Raw genomic sequence first — 19,601 nt, forward strand, 5'->3', positions numbered from 1 at the left:
TTCGGCGCAAACCAAGGATAAGTGCGCAGAACCACCTTCTCTCTAAATTTTAACAAAAGGGTCTAGAATACAAAGGGCCTGTAGTTCACTGATTGTTATTGAATTGACTGCCACTAGAAAGGCGCTCTTGTAAGAGCTTTGCGACTTGCCTTATGCATAGGCTCAAAGTGAGACCCCATAAGTCTGGTCAATACCACATTTAGGTCCCATACGGTAGCCGGGTAAAAAAAGAAATGGGGGGTGAATTCTCTCAACCTCTTCTATAAAAGCCTTAATTACTCGGATCTTCCACCATGACACCTTCTGTTGGGATGTAGTGTAGGCTGAGAGTGCAGCAGATTGAACTTTCAGGGAATTAAAAACCAGACTCGAATCTAAGTGAGTCAGGTACAACACAACATGGGTCGGTGAGCAGTCAATGGAACTGATGCTGCTGGAATTGCACCAGATGACAAAGCGTTTCCATTTATTGGAGAATCAATGGCAAGTGTTCGGTTTTCTTGCTTCTTGAAGTATGTCCATGAGGGGGGGGGGGGCTAGGGAGGGTGACAAATCTCCCTGACCATGTTGTCCAGAGACCATTCCCTTCGATCTCTGGGGAATCCCATTCTGCGAAGGCATTGGAGACTGTCTCCATGTAGTCACCATTCGTACTCTAAGGGCAGTGGGAACTCTCTGCGGAGCACGTCCGCTAGAAGATAGAGTTCCCCTGGAACGTGTTGAGACAAGAGGAACATCTTGTGTTTGAGAGCCCATTTCCAAATGTTCTGGGACAGTTTGGATAGCCCTGGAGAGTGAGTGCGCCCTTGCTTGTTCATGGCTGTGGTGCTGTCTGAGGATCAGCACCGTCTTCCCCTGCAACTGTCTGAAAGGCCTTCAGTGCATTGAATACCGCTAACAGCTCCAACAGGTTTATGATTATGGACACTACTGCTGTGGAACAAACGCTGTGGGCTGTCTGCTGAAGGAGGTGAGCCCAACCCCTTGAGAGATGCGCCCATCGTGAGAGTGGCTTCTACTGCAGGGGTGGTGAAGGTTTTCCCCTTCAAGAGGTTTTCCCCTCGATCACCACTGCAGAGAGAACAAAAGCTTCTGAGACAACCACTGGATCGTCCCATTGTCCGCTGACCTGATACCACTGGCGGTTGAGCCACTCTTGCATGGGACACATGCGCGAGGAACCAAGTAAATGCATGATGCCATCATTCGTCGTATGGCCTTGCGTACCGTCACCTCTCGACTGGCTACATATGGAGGGATCTGAAACAGCATGTTTTGGGACCTCTCGTTGGAGGGGAAGATGAGGCAATCTTCTGTCTGAATTAGGGCCCCCAGAAACACTTGGCTGGACTTCTTCTCGTTTATGGAGAACCCTACACTGAATAAGAGGTCTAATTTTTTGGGTATTGGACAGGCATGTTCCGTAGGAATCCCCTGTTACAAGCCAGTCATCATAACCGCCCCACGCTGCCACCGGACAGACCAATAGTATCTGGCATAGACAGTTTACTGCAACCGCTTGGCCAATACATCGACTTCTTCCTACAACCGTTGGTACAGAAAACCTGTACCTATACCAAAGAGACTGCACACTTCTTGGACCGACTGAAGGACACCGGCTATATCAACAACTCGATCATGTTTACGATTGACATCAAGAGCCTCTATACCTCGATCCCCCATGACATGGGGCAGGAAGCTATAGAGTGGTTTCTTGTTAATGAAGAAGGAGTAATGAAAGTAGTGAAGGAGTTCATTATGGTTTTACTAGAGTTTATTGCAGAAAACTCTTACTTTCAATATAAGGACACATGCTCCAGACCTCAGGAACATCTATGGGGGGCCACTATGGCCCCAACCTATGCCAACTGCTTTATGCACAAGTTTGACCAGGAACACATCTTATCGAAAATGAATTGGAAGAACATCGCACTTTGGACGAAGTACATAGATATTTTCCGAATATGGACAGGGTCATCTGATACACTACAACCATTTTTCACATATCTGAATACCATAGATCCAAGAATACAATTCAACTATGAGAGCTCACCTACAGATATACACTTTCTAGATGTGCCATACATGTCAAAGAAGGAAAATACGAAACCAACATCTACCACAAAGAGACTGAACGTAATAACCTATTACATCGTCTTAGCTTCCATCAACTGAGTTCACTCAGGAATTTACCTTACAGTCAAATAAGAGTAATAAAACATAGTTAACGATCCCAAATTATTTGCTAAAGAAATTGAATCAATGGTGAGAAAGTTTAAAGCCAGGGGATATAAAGAAACAGAAATCACAGCAGCAAAAGAACGCTTGACTACACAGACACCGGAACTATGTGGAAGTTATAAACCAAAGAAAGGAGATAACCCCATGGTGTTTGTATCGAGTTACTCTTTACAGAGTAGTCGAATAAAAAGCAGCAATACTCAAGAATTGGCAAATACTGAGGAATGACACAAGGGTGGAACATCTATTCAAGGACAATCCCATTTTTTGCATACAAAAGGAGCAGCAATTTAAGAGACAGATTGGTCAAAACAAGACCGATGACACAACTACCCTTAACACAGGACAGGCACATATCCGTGCCTGCACTGCAGCAATTGTAACTTTATTACGAAGGGGAATGTCATCAATCACCCTCGCACAGGGGAAACGATCCAACTGAGCAGCTTTGCAACATGTGATACCATCAACATAATCTATGCAATCAAATGCTTTTGTGGCATTTATTATGTTGGACAGTCAACAAGACCGGGTCGAACTCTATGGAATGAACACAGATCATGCATACGCACGAACAAGAACTCCGCAGTGGCAAGACACTGGGAGTCCATGAAACATATCAATCAAATCAGGATCCGGGTATTGGAAGTTGTTAAACCGAAAGACAAAATAGAGGATATCACGAGAAGGCTCAATCAACGAGAGTCTTTTTGGATAGACTGGATTCACTCAAACCGGGTGGATTTAATGAAGAAATAAACTATGCATGCTTCCTATAGCAGATATCTAAATAAGTAACATGCAACAATACAGGCCTCATGTGTTTAAACATATAAAAGTGGATTACTAATGTGGTAACATGAACTATACTCACATCATCAAACTAGAACTTCATTTTATTTATTGTCTTAGATCCTCAATTGAATATGTTCATTTCAAAATAGACGGAATCTACCTTAATATGGCTTGGAAAGTTCACATGGGGTGAGATTCCCTTTTGGAACACCTGTCCAAGCGGGACCCAAGGCAGAGACTGTCTTCAGCCAAAATTCACCCCGTGATTATGACTGATTTACATGTATTCATTAACACTTTATTGTTAAAATTTGTCTTTGATTGTTTGCGCCTTAAACTAGTTGAGGCTAAGGAAATTCACTGTGGCGGTCCGTAAATAGCAATTAGTAACCATGGAATGGGAATGTATTCCCAGCTTCGAAGAAAAACCACGGTACCTGGTTAAAAGCTTTAGTAATGATGAAGCTTGCTTTATTATTTATATTATAACAAATGCATAGATAATATTCTACAAAGATCATATTGGCTGTCATTCTATTGTCAGGCAAGTTAATACTCTAATCAAACTACGCTCTAAATATCATTCATGATACCGGCACACTGTCACTTTAACTGAAAGTGCAGCCGACGGCAATGCGAACACGCTATGTGCGTGCAGAAACTTTTCCCATTGACCTACCAACACGCGGGTCGCCAGGCAACAGAGGTAAACACTTAAAACCAGCGTCTGCAAAGGACGCTGGTTTTTCCGAATGCAGTGCACTCCGCGGACCGGATTGTAATACAGGTAAGCGAAATGAGGATAGCAGGAACAATTGTACTGTTAATATGTGGGGCACAAAAAGCTAAATATTGAATTGTGATTTTTCACAGGCCATCTCATGAGTATGGCATTGAGGCAACACGGGATGATATAGAATGTTAGGCACATACACCGCCGCAAAGACAGGTACAGCCTATGAAGTTTTTATAACGCCGCTCTATAACTGATAGTTAACCACAAGCTTACCTTCATTTCATTTTTGTCTTCTGCTATTTACGGTGATACAAACCCTGTGCCTGAAATTACAGGAAATGGTATGTGTTCACGCTCATTTAATCATTGAACATCTGTCTTGAATGTAAATATTTCACAATATGGATATATGCATTACATGAATGACATTGCCAAATATGCTCAATTGTTTTTCCATTTGAACTGTTTTTCACTTAAACACGTAATGGGGATGGGTCCTTTTTAACATGAAATAAATGTGACTATGATTGAATATTTGATTTTGACACAACAAACTCTGGTATGTTGTATAATGAAGGCTAGTGCCTAGAGCCCTGATGACGGACAACGTCAGAAATGCATTGGCATAACACATTAATAGGCACAATACTAGCGAAGGATGCCTAAGCCTCAAAAATAAAGAGAAGACAAGATTCTTCAGAATTTTACCAAAGAGTACAGAATGCTGTTTGTGAAATAATATTGCAAAATAATACCACAGTATTGACTTAAATTTGAGCAACTCGAATAGGAGGGCAGAGGAGAGCACACCTAGGGCCAGATTCAGTTCCGATCCCTTTCTCATTATCAACATTTGTTTGCCATAAGTGGAATGGCATTGGAATAGACATTCTTTTCCATAGGCCTCAAGGATCTTTAACTCCTTGCCTAGTTGGGCTGTGGTGGATGTGGAGGTTTGAGGCTTACCATACATTGACGAATGCGGCTGGGTGCAGACAGGATGAGGGAATCTCCTTCCGCCTGACTGTATTTGGCATCTAGGTGTTTGTTAGTTGGCTGTGTTGTGTGAGGTTTTGCCCAGCCCTTCGTTGCTATGACCTCTACGTCCTTTTGCAAAGAAATACCTGACTTGGAGGAAGAGCGGATAATAAGTACCTCTGCCAGGGCTCCCATCTCTAGCTGCTCCTTTTGTGGCTGTGATATGCCTAGATACTCCGCCACTCCCGACAACCTTTCATGGAAAGCCCTTTCGTTGGAGGAAGTATCCCGATCCTCATCGTTATCTGTGTCCACAGCTGTGTCTTGGAGGTCCACCATGCCTGGTGGAGGCATGCTCAAAGGAGCTGCCAGCCGTGCACGGAACGTTCTGCGGGCTGGGCGAGGCCACCGTGGTGTTTGGGACCGAGGGCTGTATGGTAGCCAGCGGTTGTGATGGAGCCGTTGCCAGGACAGGAAACAGCTGCTGCGGGAGGACAGGTGGAATCATGTCTTGGACGATACCCTTAAGTATATTCCCCATCTGCAGGGATTTCATTAGGGTAAGGAGCTTGCTAAAAAAGCGTTCACATGCTGGTTAAAAGCACTCCTGCAATGGTACAGAGGCGTTTGTATGCCTGTGCATCATGCCGAGTCCTCCCTGCGCCTTGCCTACTCTGGGCATAGCCCGCCTCCGTGTAGCGCCCCAGGGAAGTAGTCTGGTAAGAAGTGCACCATGTGACCATAGGCGACCATTCCATCCTTGTGAAATCAGGCCTTTGGACGAGCCACCATTTTTTTCTAACTGCGTGTCCATTTTGTCACGAACTGCACCACGTGCTTGATGCGCATTAACGGATGCCCCAGGAATGGACCCCACCTGTCTGCTTGGGAGCACCGGGAGGATCCGTGGACCCCTCGACTGCGAGGTCTGTAGCTCAGAGCCTTGGTCCTCTTGCTGGTTACAACGCCTAATGGGCCCCTCCCGATTGGTTGCTTCCCTGGAAAGAAGTTGCCCTTGTGGGGTGCTTTGGAGCACAATATACATACCTTTAGTTTGGTCTTCCTGCAAACATACTCCTCGTTCTGCTCTGGTGGTGATCTGGAGAACAACTCCGTCCACCTGGCCCACCTGTTTAGTGGTCATGGAGCAAGTGTGTCGCACGCCGAGCAGCCGAGTCTTCACCCACCCACTGGTGGCAGAGCGCAGGTGGGTTTGAAGTGGGGAAGGATCCGTCGCAGGCTTCACACCTGCTAAAGCGTGCCGTGGTCAACATGCGCCAGGGAGGGGCACAGGCACCGAAGGACGGAGTATTTATATATCTAAATAAAAGAATGTTTGCGAATAGCTTGAATATGGGGAAAGAAAATCTCCCTGTGGGATATCAGGTAGCGTGGAATTATGAAGAAAATGGGCCTCAACCACAGCTCAGGTGAAGAGGTCCGCTCCAGTCGACGCAGAAAAGAGGACCGAGGTGTTGCGCTGGTGGGCGGAGTCAAGGATGGTCATGCAAATAATTTAAAAGGGGAAGGTGATTTTTCTGATGAACAAGGTTTTGTTCCCGTCCCTAGCGAGGGACGTCCATACAGTATGGGGGAAAGGGGACAGGCGAGAATGCTGGGGAACATGGTTGAACTCTATGTAAAGTTTGTTCGCACTGCACCCCTGGAGGAGGTTTCCATTGATGTTCGCACCACATTCTTGGAGGTTTCCATTGATGTTCTGGGCATACATCGAGTTAGGGGGGAGAAGGTGGGCTAAGAGGGTGGATTCAGAAATGGATGATCTGAGTAACGGAAATGGGTTACAAGTTTCTGCACATAACATTAATGCTCGGTTGGAGATATTATTTACCACAGTTGGGATAGATGAATGGATGGATGGATGGGGCACTATTTTGAAAGGTTGACAGACATGCTGTTTAGTGTAAGACTGCAGTCCGCTCGGACTAGGTGAGAAAATTGGAATAATTTATACAGGCAAGGCATCGGCAAGGACTGATGGTTTATACTATTAACTTAATTACATAGATTTAATGTGTTCTAAATAATCCTACTGAAGCCAAAAAGGTGTTAGCGTAACTGGAACACCACCACCCTCAGATTGTAATGTTGCAGGAGACCCATGCTTTGGGGAAGCTACATTGGAATTTGCACCTAAATGGGGTCAACAACGATTTTACACTGATTACTCATCACAAACTAATGTTGTGCTCGCCCTCATTCACAATTCACTGGGCTTTCAGATAACGAAGAGCAGATTGATCCTATGGGACGGTATGGGGAGGATCTCTGGTATACTGGTCGGGTCAGGTAACACTTACGGCCCAAATGTAGATGAACACAGTTTGCATGGTCCAATCTCTGAAATTCTGACAAGGGAAACAGATATCCCGAATATATGGGGGTGGGCAAGGTGTGGGGGCGATTTCAACACTATACTTGATGCTGAGCTGGCCCAATCGATTAATGGCCTGTGTAGCCTTACTGGCCCAGCGCACATGATTGGGCAGATGTCTCACTTAATGTTGACTGATGTTCGGAGCAGCAGGAGCCCTTGTGTTAGAGAGTATACTTTCTATTCATCAGTCCATGATACAATGTCCAGGATCTATTACTGGGTGCTTTGCATCGACTGGATGCCAAGGGTGCAGGCATGCAGGATCCGCCCATGCACCCCGTCTGAACACTCCTCAGTGGAGTTATACCTTGTATTGGACGTTCCTCCCTCCTCCCCCAAGACCCTTGTGGAGAATGGCACCTCCTATGATGCTAGATTCTGAACTGGTATTGTCCCTCCAAGATAAAATTGATTGTTTTTTCAGACAACGCAGGGTTGGGTGTCTGCATTCAACAGTATGGGAGACGTTTAAAGTATTGGTTTGTGGTGAACTATTGTCAGTGTCCACTGGAGTGCTCAATGAGATTAGAACAGAACTGCATGAGGTGGAACAACAATTAAGGCTAGAAAATGAATATGGGTTGAGGAATCATAGATCATTGTTGGGGGTGATTAAGGGTAATATGCAGACATTTCAGGAATTGGAAGATAGCGTAGTGCTCTATATAGCAAAACTGTCATGTAGGAGGTGGTGCCAAGCTCTATTCACACTCCAACCGGCCATTTTGAAATACCAGGAATGTTCACGCCGAAATATGTGACGCATGATGAGCAAATAAACCAGCAGAGAGCCGCAGTTGGGCTCTGTCCAGTACCTATCAGAATAACAGCACCTGTTGAAGTACCGACACCTAAGAAAACATGGACAGTAAGGTACCAATTAAGAAAACCATAGACACATGACAGAATGACAATTGTCAGAATACAATACCTGAAGCTAAAAAGATACTAAAGGAAGACGAATGGTGACGTCATAAGAACCCAGACCGACACACATAGAAGATATGACGACCTGTGAATGATGAAAAGACGAAACACCATGAATAAGTGACATCCTGAGCCTAAAGTGAAATAATTGATGTCAAAATTTCAGCAATTATGCCATATGCGCGATGAAGTTATTCAGTTAGTTTAAACGTGTACATATGCAAGGAACCGCAAAAGCATAGAAATCATGAGGCTTGCTTATGCTTAGTAAGCAAATAGATTGGGGCAAGCGCCACCTATACATATCTACCTCAAAAGGAGCACTTTATACAAGTATACTTCCACTATGCACAAGAGCAGAATCAACCAAAGGTTATTAAAGGTCTCAAGGAGAGCTTTGCAGCAAACAAATCGAGAATTAAGGAAAGAAACTCAGACGAAAGGTAAATCGTGCCAAGAAGCCAAGGTTGTATCGGCTGAAATAGACCAACAGTTCATACAATTAATGAGAAGAACATAGTATCCTGTTCAGAAAGTTCAAGACAAGTCACAGATGGCTGGCAGAATTAAATCAAATACATGAAATTGCATGAAGAATAAGACAATTTCATGGTGTCGGTATCACGTGACCAGACGCGTGAGAAGGGATGAAACCTGGACACCTACGCATGGACCTGTGCCATGCTCAGATGCCTCAACCTTCCCAGACCAAGAAGCAGTCTCGATGCCAACCACAAAGAAATAATTGACACATGACCACTGAGGTGATGAGCGATTGTAGCAATAATTGGAGGGAAGCTGGGGTGCAGACGAACTCCCTACACCTGGCCGGATATTCTGCATGCTGCTAAGCAAGTGGAAAAGTATGAGTGGGGTTGTTACCAACCCAATCATAATGGACAAAGTAATCTAGGGTCCTACAGGTAGTAGAACCAATGAAACCTCTTACTATTATTGACGTTTACAGTAGCCATTTTGGAGGAAGGGCTCAGATGCTCCACCTGACAGTGTTTTATCCAATCCCCTCTCTCCGTTACCATATACAGATATAGTGCCTATATTAAAGTTACCTTCCTAAAACCAATAGAGTTGTATACTAAAATGTTAAGAGTTACACGTCAGTGATGACGAGTTTGTTATAGGTATGTTTTTTCTGAAATTAATTGGAGTTGAAGTGAGAAGGACGATGGAGCGATTGCTGATATTCATGAACTTCCCGTTTTTTTTACTTGTTATTAAACGGACTCCCTTTTCCAAACTATCGAGTTGTCATCATTTATTTGATGCAAGAGTATTAATCTGCATCCTCATCCATCTCAAGGGTGCTGCTGCTGCTGCTCATCTTAAAGTGCTATTGGGAAACCCCTAGTCCTACGGGCCGGCTGGGGTCCTACTGCACAGTCACTTGTTCGTAAATATAGTGAGGCCGATAGACCCGAGGGTTTTTTTTTAGAAGGGGCTGAGAGTGGGGAGAGTAAGATGCAAACTATTACTGAAATATTGGGACGAACAGTTTGGTGTTGACCTCAGAGGGTAGCATAAATGCAGAGTTTCCGCATTCTTATACGACTCTGTATGCTAATGCGGATAAGTTGATCAATATTTGGGGGAACATAGATCTCCCACAGTTACCTGAAGCACTGCGCCTGGCCCTGGACCAACCCGTGACAGAGGAGATCAGTAAAGCAATAATTCTGCTGGTGTCTGGCAAGGCCCTGGGATCAGATGGGTTGGTGTTAGAACTTTATAAAAGAATTTAGGCAGACCCTTGCGCCGCCACTGCTGCAGATATGAGCGGAATCGCTAGAACTTTGAATGCTCCCATCGGCCCTTTCGGAAGAGATTATGGTATTATTGAAACCTGGTAGACCACTCACAAGACGTCCTCGGTTATTTATCAATGCGGACGCAAAAGTGTTCACGAAAATAATGGCCACCTGACTTCTTTATATGCCGCTGTTAGTACATCCAGATCAGTCGGGATTCATCCCAAACAGATCAACAGCATTGAATTTATAGGGGTTATTCTGCATAATACCACAAAATAAATGCAGGGCAGTTGCTGGGTCCTTGGACGCAGAAAAAGTCACGACTCGGTGTCCTGGAAAATTCTGTTTAAGGAAAAGAGACTTTCAGTTCGGCATTACTTTCTCCGCTGTGTACGGTTGCTATATGATGGTCCAGTTGCCAAGGTCCATACAAATTACACAATCTCTCTGGCCTTTTCTCAGGGCCGTGGAACATATCAGGGTTGCTCTACATCCCCTTTGTTTGCTCTCACGATCAAACCCCTTGCGGCGATAGTGAAGATGTAACAGACTGCTATCCGCATGATGGGCTGCCCAGGATCATTTTGCTTTATGCGGATGATACTCATACAGGACCCATAGAAGAATCTCAGCCCCATAATGAATGAGGTGAACGAGTTTACACAATATTGAGGTAAAAAAGTGCCAAGTCGTAGCTGTTCCGTCTCATGGATGGTACGTCCGCACCCGAGGATCTTATGGAGTTTAGATGGGTTCCTCTTCGGTTTAAATATTTGGGTATAATGGTCTGCAGAATGCTGCACTAACTATATGCTCATAAACACAAGGTCTATCTGCACTACCATGTCACACGATTGAAGATATGGGCTGGGCTTCCCATTTCAATGTACAGGCGACTTTCCCTCCTGAATATGATTGTGGTCCCGAAATTATTGAATTTCTTTGTAATATCTCAATATAGCCTAGTCGAGTGTTACTTACCAAGTTGCATACCCTGGCAGAGTTCCTATGGGGGTCTGAAGCAGCCAGGATGGGCTGGGAGAAACTGGAGCCCTATGTACTAGGTGGCCAGGCTGCCCCAGATTTTGAATTAAACTATATAGTGGCGCAAGAACAATTTGCTGGTCACTGGTATTCTGGGGGCTCAAGGGCAGTGCATCTGCCATTAGACGAATATGGAGTGGTGCAAAGGACCTTAAAACGGTCATTCAGTGACCGATATGTAGACTACTGTACTTTCGTCCCTGTCCAAAAAACTAAATGCATGGTGAGGTTGTGCCAGAGGTTGGGTCCATCAGCCGCATATAGCGGCAAGGTTCCCTTATGGTACTTTCCTGGTATTCCCCCTTCATATGATGCAGATGTACATGAGTCTTGGGACACTGCCGGGCAGTTGGATGTGGGTTATCTGTTGCCCAAAGGAAAGTTTGTTACGGTAGAAGGTTTTACTGAAAAGTTGGGGGTACCACCCCATTAAAATATTACAATACTATAGAATGAGGGCGGCGGTACGCTGCAAGTGGCCATCCTTTCCACAAGAACTGGAAACTCGCATGTATAGACGCTAGTGTTGGGTGGTGCAGCCAGGCGGTTGGTTTCTAGGCTTTAGAAGGTGGTTCAGAATAGCCAAACCTCCAAGAATATGGTGCGCGAAGTGGGACCAGGACCTGGGCACAGAGGTGGAGGATATTGAGTGGCAGAAATATGGTCTAACTAGGGAGGTCTCAAAAGTGAGATTCTGACTAATACAGTTGAAGATGCTAAACCATCTATATTACACCCCAGACAAACTTAAGTTATCCCCGGACATGAGTGATGCACGTGAAAATGTGGGAGGGCTAGGGCAGCCTTGTTCGAAATATTCTGGGATTGCCCCAATTATACAATTCTGCATGATGTGGCAGAGCTACTAAATGAGATTATGGATATCCCCTTGTGCGATCCCCCTCTTTAATACCTGCTTGGGGATATTGGTAAGGTATCAGTATCTGCATAGATTTTTCAATATTGCCTGTGCCGTTGCGAAAAATGCATACTGGAGGTACTGGAAATCAAAACTAGCTCTGAATAGCTTAAAGAAACGATATACTCCACGGTAGTGGTGGCCTGTAGGCCTAAGGACATATGGAGCTCTTCGGGAGAACTGTCAGAAATGTGCTAATTCCTCTCTACTTTAGAGACCCGCAGCAGTTTTGCTGGACTCTAGGACTATTACATTTTCAACCTGGAGAGAGACGTTTTTCCACTCTGTAATTTTCTGTTATCTAACAGTTTCTTTTTGGTTTTGTAGTCTGACAAACTCCACATGCATCATCTTTGCATTGTGACACACAGCACCTTCAGTGCAGTGGCACAGGGAAGTGTTAGGTTGCCCAAAGGTTTAAATACCTTCTCTTGGATAAACTACTGTTTCCAAGAGCAGTAAAGTGAAATTTACTTTAGCTCCAATTTGTAAATTTCTAGACCCTGCACAAACTATCTTACTGAAGGGTGCTGGAGGGGTTACTTAGTATTACTTTAGTCTAGTTTCTCATGTAACATTTATGTTACCCTTCCTACAATTAACGCCTGGTGGCAGTGGTTTACTTTTTACTACCATCGTGTTTTTAACACGGGCTGATTTCGCAGGTACGTGTACCTATGGGTGCCCATTTTTTCAAAATGGCTCCGGTCTTTTTTCACCATTTCCCCTTAGAAAGGTCCTTCTTGAGATTTACTTTGCACAAAAAACCAGGTTTGGTCCCTTTGTTCGTTTGGTCTTTGGAGGGATTCACTCCCTGTGCTTAAACCCCTTAGTTACAGGAATGCACCCAAAGGTGATTGGCCGGCTGGCTGTCCGGCAAGGTCAGGCACCCTGCTGTGTGATTGTGATTGACAGCTAGGCTGAAATGAAGAGAAACCTGCATAAAAGGCGAGGCTTTTTGGCTTGGAAGGCAGAGTCAAACCCCTGGACTAAGGAATCCGAAGAACTTGGAAGAGACGCCTGCTGCAACTCCTGGACCGCTGGTTTGCCCGGTGAAGCCCTGCTGAAGCTCCTAATTCACCTTGACTAGAGAAGCCCTGCAAGGAGGACTTCTCCCCTTGAGTTGGTGGGACCAATCAACTCCAAAGTGTACTTGTTTGGACATCCTCTCGGAGCTGGCTATACTTCTGTACGATGGCTGTAATGACCTATAATTGACCAACACTAGGACTACTCACGCCTGACCCACCTGTTAACCTGCAACTGAACGTATACTAACATGCTTTTAACTTTCAATGTATACTGTGTATACACCTCTGTGTACAAACACCTGTATATAACCATGTATATTGTCATCCTTTTGCTGTCAATGCATCTTGTAACTACGTGGAACACGCGCCTGGATACCTCCAGGTCTGGCGCGCTATAAATAAAATAAACATCCACTGCTGCAGGAACTGAAGTGCCAGGGAGAGGAACACCAAACTGAGTGCATCACTTTTAAGTTGGACCCGAGCTTGTGGAAGATCCTCTGGACTCCAGTAAACAGGACTAAACAAGCCTGAGCCACCTGAACAGAGTTCTGGACCCCAGATGCGAGGAGAGTCCAGAGTGTTATCTGAGAATCTGCGGTGGTGCTATTTGCTGAGATGCAAGGAGCTGAAATAGTGAAGGACAGCTGAATAGAAGTTGGTCCTTTTCTGCCGCTGACCGTTGTGATATAGGACTGCCCAGAAGCCCTCCCTCTTGTCCCCACAACTGAAGCCCAGGAACAGGATCTACAGAGCCACACAGGAACAGAAGCCAGCTGGAACCATTTCTTCTAACCAAATGTCCTGTACAGTCTAAGAGAACTTACCTCTTGTCCTGTAGACTTACTTTCTCAGTTGGGACTGGTCTTGGTTACTTCTGTAGAAGTTGCTTGCATCTTCTACCTCTCACAAGCCTCCCAGCTTGTGACCCTACTTTGCGTCTACTTTTTCTACTAAGACTTCTAAAACATTGTGCAAGACTTACGTACAAGAAGTGCTTCAGCTCACCTAGACTTTTGCCCAATTGACATTCGCTGGCCTGGCTCCCTGAATGACTTCTCTCCAGATTGTGTGTTGGTACCTTCCTTCCAGGAAAGGGTTATCTTACTTTGCATTGGGGGTTCAAAAGTACTTACCTGCATCAGAATATTTGTGGGATCTCTGGTTTTATTCTGAAATCTAACTCATCTCAGTATTGCTCTAAATGTACGAGTGATATATTAATGTCAACAGTGTCCTAGCCATTTAAGTCACCTGAGGGTGTAGGAAATGTGTGTTCCATCCCAAATGGCTACTTGCTGTTTAAGAGAAACTAAGTGTGTATTTTGGAGTGTATTTGTGTGTTACTATTATATTGCCCCTTCTGAAGAAGGCTTATCCAAACTGACTTAAATTAATAATTGCTTAATCAAGAAACCTTGTGTTTAAGAGTCTATTTGGATACTTGTCACTGTGAAACTGTGTAAACACCCTACTCTTCATATTTACCCCTCTTGAGATAAGCCTGGATGCTCAGCCACACTACCAACCTGTGTAGTACAGACTTCTAGCAAAGGTTGGGTTCCTATTGCCAGGTGGTCAAGGTTGTTGTATTGCACCCAAAGGGTACTGCACCAAATCTTGCCGAACAGGAGCTCTCTACTTCGTTATTTATCTCGGACGGAACAGGAGGATGAGATTACCTAATTTGTATTGCCATTGGGCAGTAACTTTCAAATTGCAGTTCTTATGCAACTCTTTGTATTGTGTAATGAAATGTATGAAATTCAGCACTTGAATCCGATAACTCATGTTAGCTACCGTATGCTATCGAGCTATGTACTGCACAATATGTCTGCCGACTAAATAACAGTGGTTTAAAAGAGAAAATATGCCCTTGCATCCGAAGTCCAATCCCTATGAAGAATGGGGCCTTGTGCCCAAATGTCACAATGTTTCTCTGTAGAAAGTCCGATGTAGGTAAAATTCTTGTGTTGGTGAAAGTGTTCCAAAGAAATCATTCAACAAAGTTACTGGTAAGTAAAAATATGTGTTTCCATCCTTCAGGTACAACTGCTTTAGATACGACGATTAAAAACCAGTTAAATGAAAGCATGCCTCCTGTTTATTTAAGGTTTATTATAAGGTGAACTGCCAGTCAGAGGTGCCCAGGAGCTGTGGGTGCAAGGATTCTCCCGGTCGGGTCAGTGAGTTGAGTGAAACCCTTCACGATGGATAAATGCAGAAAACACTGATGCAGACCTATGCAGGGCACTTGGCAGCTTTCCGGAGACTGCCAATGGACACCTGCTATGGCAGGCATCGTTCCAGTCGTGCTCGAAACCCTTGAACAGAAGGTTCCCATGAAACTGGAGGATGAAATTCGTCAGAAAGGCGACTTGCACCACAAGCTGGCAACCAACTAAGTTCTGGCTGCAAACACAGAATAGCGACGGTTCTAGCGAGCTAGCCCACTGGAGAGCTGGTGAGTCCACTAAATGGTAGAGGGACACTTCCGAAGGCTCAGGACGGCTGGATCCTCGAGAAAATGTTGACTGGTTGGTCCAAACAAGGATCTTCTATTGGCTGCTATTCTACACAGGATGCTTGGCTCCAACATGGATCTCTAGAAATGGCTGCAGAAGTCAGTCTTATCTGAACTTCTGGCTGGAAGCAAGTCCAACCCGAACCAATGGCAAGGATCAGCACCATTCAAACAGTCAACAGTGGTTCAATCAAGGACCACTGTTGGTTTCACTCCTTTCCCCCAGCCCCCCCACCCCCCTCCAAACACAATACTAGCCTACGAAAGCAGCAAATTTCATGACTATGGCAGGAAGGTGGTCAAACAACCGTATGCCCAAAGAACGAGCGAACATCTTGCGGCATGAGCATTTTAGGGCACTAGCCTCATTTAGTAACAAACACGCGATAAACGTTAATGTGCATACTAGAAATAAAACAAAAATGGTACAAACATTTGCTGCCAGCAGTTTGCATTTAGGCACATATAAAAGAAAACAAATCAAAAATTTAAAAGACTGGGGCGATACAAAAGTATTCCCATTGCACTGCATTGTAAGATGCTCTTTGCAATTTTAAAAGTTTAAGAAGGAAACAAAGGGGGGGACAGTTCCCCCCTCCACTCCCCTTTATGGGGAATAAACCAATCCCCGTTTTAATTTTAACAAAGCAGTAGTCACACCCCCTTAAAATACATTGCATAGAGCAATACCAACATCAAAGCCTTAGTACAAGCTCCTTGTGACATCAATACAGACCCGTCATAATCATTGCTCCTGTAATCCGTTATCTTCATTTATGCACAATCTTTACAAATTATTTCTTGTAAATTTGCTTTTTTTTACTTTAACCTCTTAAGTGCCATTGAGGTTCCCCCCCAGTGCCAATGGGTTTTTTTAAAAATCGCGGTATTCACCGCCCAAACCCGCCAGCATTTCCCCCCTCATTAACCCCTTAAGTGCCACCGACGAGCTGGCTTGTCGGTGGCAACCTGGAGCGGTTTTTACCGACGAGCCGGCTCGTCGCTGGCATTTAAAGGGTTAAAGCCATTGAATGATAATTAAGAGTTTGTATGTTTATTTAGTGCCATGATTCATTTGGGATTATTCATAACAAAGTGAGCAGAAGGCCAGGGGATTGAAGTTGAAGGCTTCACTTCCCTTGTAAACAGGCCAGGACAGGTTCAAACACAATAGCAAAGGGTTTGGGAGTTCAAATAACCAAAGGGAAAGTTTCGAAAACAGTAATCCATAGCCCATTGATGGGTAGGGCTTTTAAGACTTCTCTTTTAGATGCACATCTTTAATTGTTGACTAGCACTACATGCCACCAGCATTTTGGGCACTTAGGAGATTGCATTATCTGGGTGCATGGAATACATTAGATATGAAGTCTGACGGCAGGGAAGAAACAGGTTTTGTGTAACATTCTTAAAAAGAAAAATGATCACAGGTGGGGAAATTTGATTATGGATGAGCTGTACACATGGCTACCAGACCAGTGGTTCACAGATTCACAAATCAAGGTGTTTCATTAAACTTGATCCTTGCTGGCAGCAGGTTCGTTGCAAGTAAGACATCCAGCTGAAGATCAATTCCATGCACAACTCTGCCATGCTGAAAGATAGACTACTTAAAACATTTCATAAATATACAAGACAAGGCAACATCACCATGCAGACAATGCCAAAAAAGCCATGACAAAGAGCAGAGGGCTCTCCAGGTGTACATTATGGACTTCCCCAAATTTTGAATTATCAACTCCCAAATCAGCAATGTTAATCTGATTCCACCTCACAATTCACCACTGCCCTTCCCACCACACACAAGGGCTAGTGACATCTCATGGCAGACGTGATTCATGCTCACCTTGCATTTCACAGGGTCATGCCAGTTTTCTCCGCAGTTAAAGCTGTAATGAAATAAAGAAAACTAAAAAAAAGTAGACATGCATCATAAAATACAAAGCTGAAGAGTTATATGCTAACTTAAATAACTTATCCTTCTTAATTGACATTATTGGGCCTTGTGCATCATTTTGTGGAATGCAAGATATGATTTAATCTTAAAACCGAAAACCAAAAGGAGGTAAGAAAATAAACCTATGGCAAAGTATTACATTAATCAGCAAGATTTCATAATAGGACCATTAAAGAGTAGCCAGTATGAGTCTTGGTTCAATGCTTCGGTCTGATGGGTGTGCTGTGTGTTGTTGATGGGTATTCATTTGAGTAAAGCTGGTGTGGAGAATATAAAGTTAACAGACAGGAACAGATTTAGTAATTAGCTGAAAAATTATTTCCATTTAGACTTTGAAGACTACAATAACTATTAAGATTAAACATAATACATATTGGAGAGGTTCTGATCCCAAAATTACCATAGTTCAATTACAATGGGGAATAAACCAATCCCCGTTTTATTTTAACAAAGCAGTAGTCACAGCCCCCTTAAAATACATTGCATAGAGCAATACCAACATAAAAGCCTGAAAATCTTTGTCCTTAGTACAAGCTCCTTGTGACATCAATACAGACCCGTAATAATCATTGCTCCTGTAATCCGTTATCTTCACTTATGCATAATCTTTAAAAAAATTCTTGTAAATTTGCTTTTTTTTTTACTTTAAAGCCATTGAATGATAATTAAGCGTGTTTATTTAGTGCCATGATTTAGTTTAACACTTCAGAACAATAATCTGCATGGTACTGCTAAAATCAAACACAGGCTAAATTGCATTTGTTTTAGCCAAAGATATTCTACATTGATGTGCGCCAGTAACGAACATCTCTTACAATATATTGAGCAAGAAAACTGGCATTAAAAAGGACAGCGTATGGCCAAGGTTTATGAGGACTACAATACCAGATCTTGTACGTAAAATGGAAACTGCAAGTCACTGAAGAGTTCTGTAGCCTTATAAAAGAAGTCTGCCTTCGGCATCATTCCTCTATTTAGTCACTGAACACATTAACTTCCAATATCCTAACATATAGTAGGGTGCACTTCCCATATATAAACAGCACCCACTGCTCTGCACCTCAATCACTTAATTCTGTGGAAGGAAACGTAAGATTCCTAGAGGGTCCAATGACAGGCCCATAGAGACTTGCATTGTACTTCTCTGCGCCAGAACTTAAACCACCATCTTGCGCTATATGTTTTTCCATTACTCTTCATTTGGGATTTATTCTGCAGAAGGGCTTAGAAATCAACCTATAGTGTAAGGTAGAGTATACACAGTTTGACTGGCCTCTTACCATGGCAATGTAAGCAGACAGACCACTCTCCTCAGGGGAGCAGAAGGGCCCTAATGTACAGTTTGTCAACACAAAAACACCCAAGTATACTTAACATAGTCTGTAGCAGAAGAGCATTTAAGGGCTAGGACACTTTCCGCAGGATTGTCTGTGCCTTCTATCTGATCAGAATTGCATGCTATGCAATGCACAGACTGTCATCCAGTGGTTGGTGCAGGGTACTGGAGTTTACGTTCTTTAAATTTAAGAAGTGCACCGCCAGGGTGCATTCCTGTAACACTACATGGGAGTGGGGTCGTGGATCCAAGATGAGTCCACACAGTGAAGCACACAATTCAATTTAGACTTAAGTAAAAAAAAACGCTATTAATTCTAGGCCCAAAAAATATAAGGAAATGAACTAAGCAGGTGACATTACACAACACAATTATAAACATGTATACATAGTCACCTTTAGGTTCTTAGAAATGCATTCAATTACTTACCTTCGTTTTGTTGAATACGTTATTAAATGCATGGTGGTGCGGTAGAATGGAACCAAGTCACAAGAAATATAACCCAACTTTAGAAGTCCAATACTTATGAGGAGTGGGGCCATGGGCACAAAAGTCAAGGTTTCTTCTCAGGAAAGGGGTCTGATGCAGTAAAGGTTGTGTTGGTGAAATGTTCCAGCGAAACATTCAAGTTGCTGGTAAGCAAAATGATGTTCGTATCTTTCAGGTACAACTACTTTAGGATGGGATTATCAAAAAGTGATGGAATGGAATAACCAAAGTTTATTCAAAGGAGAACAGGGGGAGATCAATCACAATACAAATTAGGTAATCTCATCCTCCTGTTCGACCCGAGATAAATAACTATGTAGAGGGCCCTTTTTAAGCAAGATTGTATGCAGTACCCTTTGGGGGCACTACAACAACCCTGACCCTCCTGGCAATAGGAACCAAACCTTTGGTATAAGTCTGTACTACACAGGTTGGTAGCGTGTTGAGCAGTCCGGCT

The 19,601-nt window shown here is 43.8% G+C and overlaps 1 protein-coding gene across 4 annotated transcripts in view; it reads right to left on the reverse strand.

Annotated features, from left to right (window-relative positions):
- Positions 1–19,601, reverse strand: part of ARIH1 (ariadne RBR E3 ubiquitin protein ligase 1) — a 1,069,856-nt gene that overhangs the window by 536,578 nt on the left and 513,677 nt on the right. For all 4 annotated transcript variants that reach the window (XM_069624621.1, XM_069624619.1, XM_069624620.1 and 1 more), the window contains exon 8: positions 17,209–17,251. In XM_069624621.1, coding sequence (XP_069480722.1) covers positions 17,209–17,251 — 43 coding nt within the window. The remainder of the gene's footprint in view (positions 1–17,208; positions 17,252–19,601) is intronic.

This window comes from Ambystoma mexicanum, chromosome 11 (assembly GCF_040938575.1).
Source record: "Ambystoma mexicanum isolate Mex_15411 chromosome 11, UKY_AmexF1_1, whole genome shotgun sequence".
NCBI lineage: Eukaryota > Metazoa > Chordata > Amphibia > Caudata > Ambystomatidae > Ambystoma > Ambystoma mexicanum.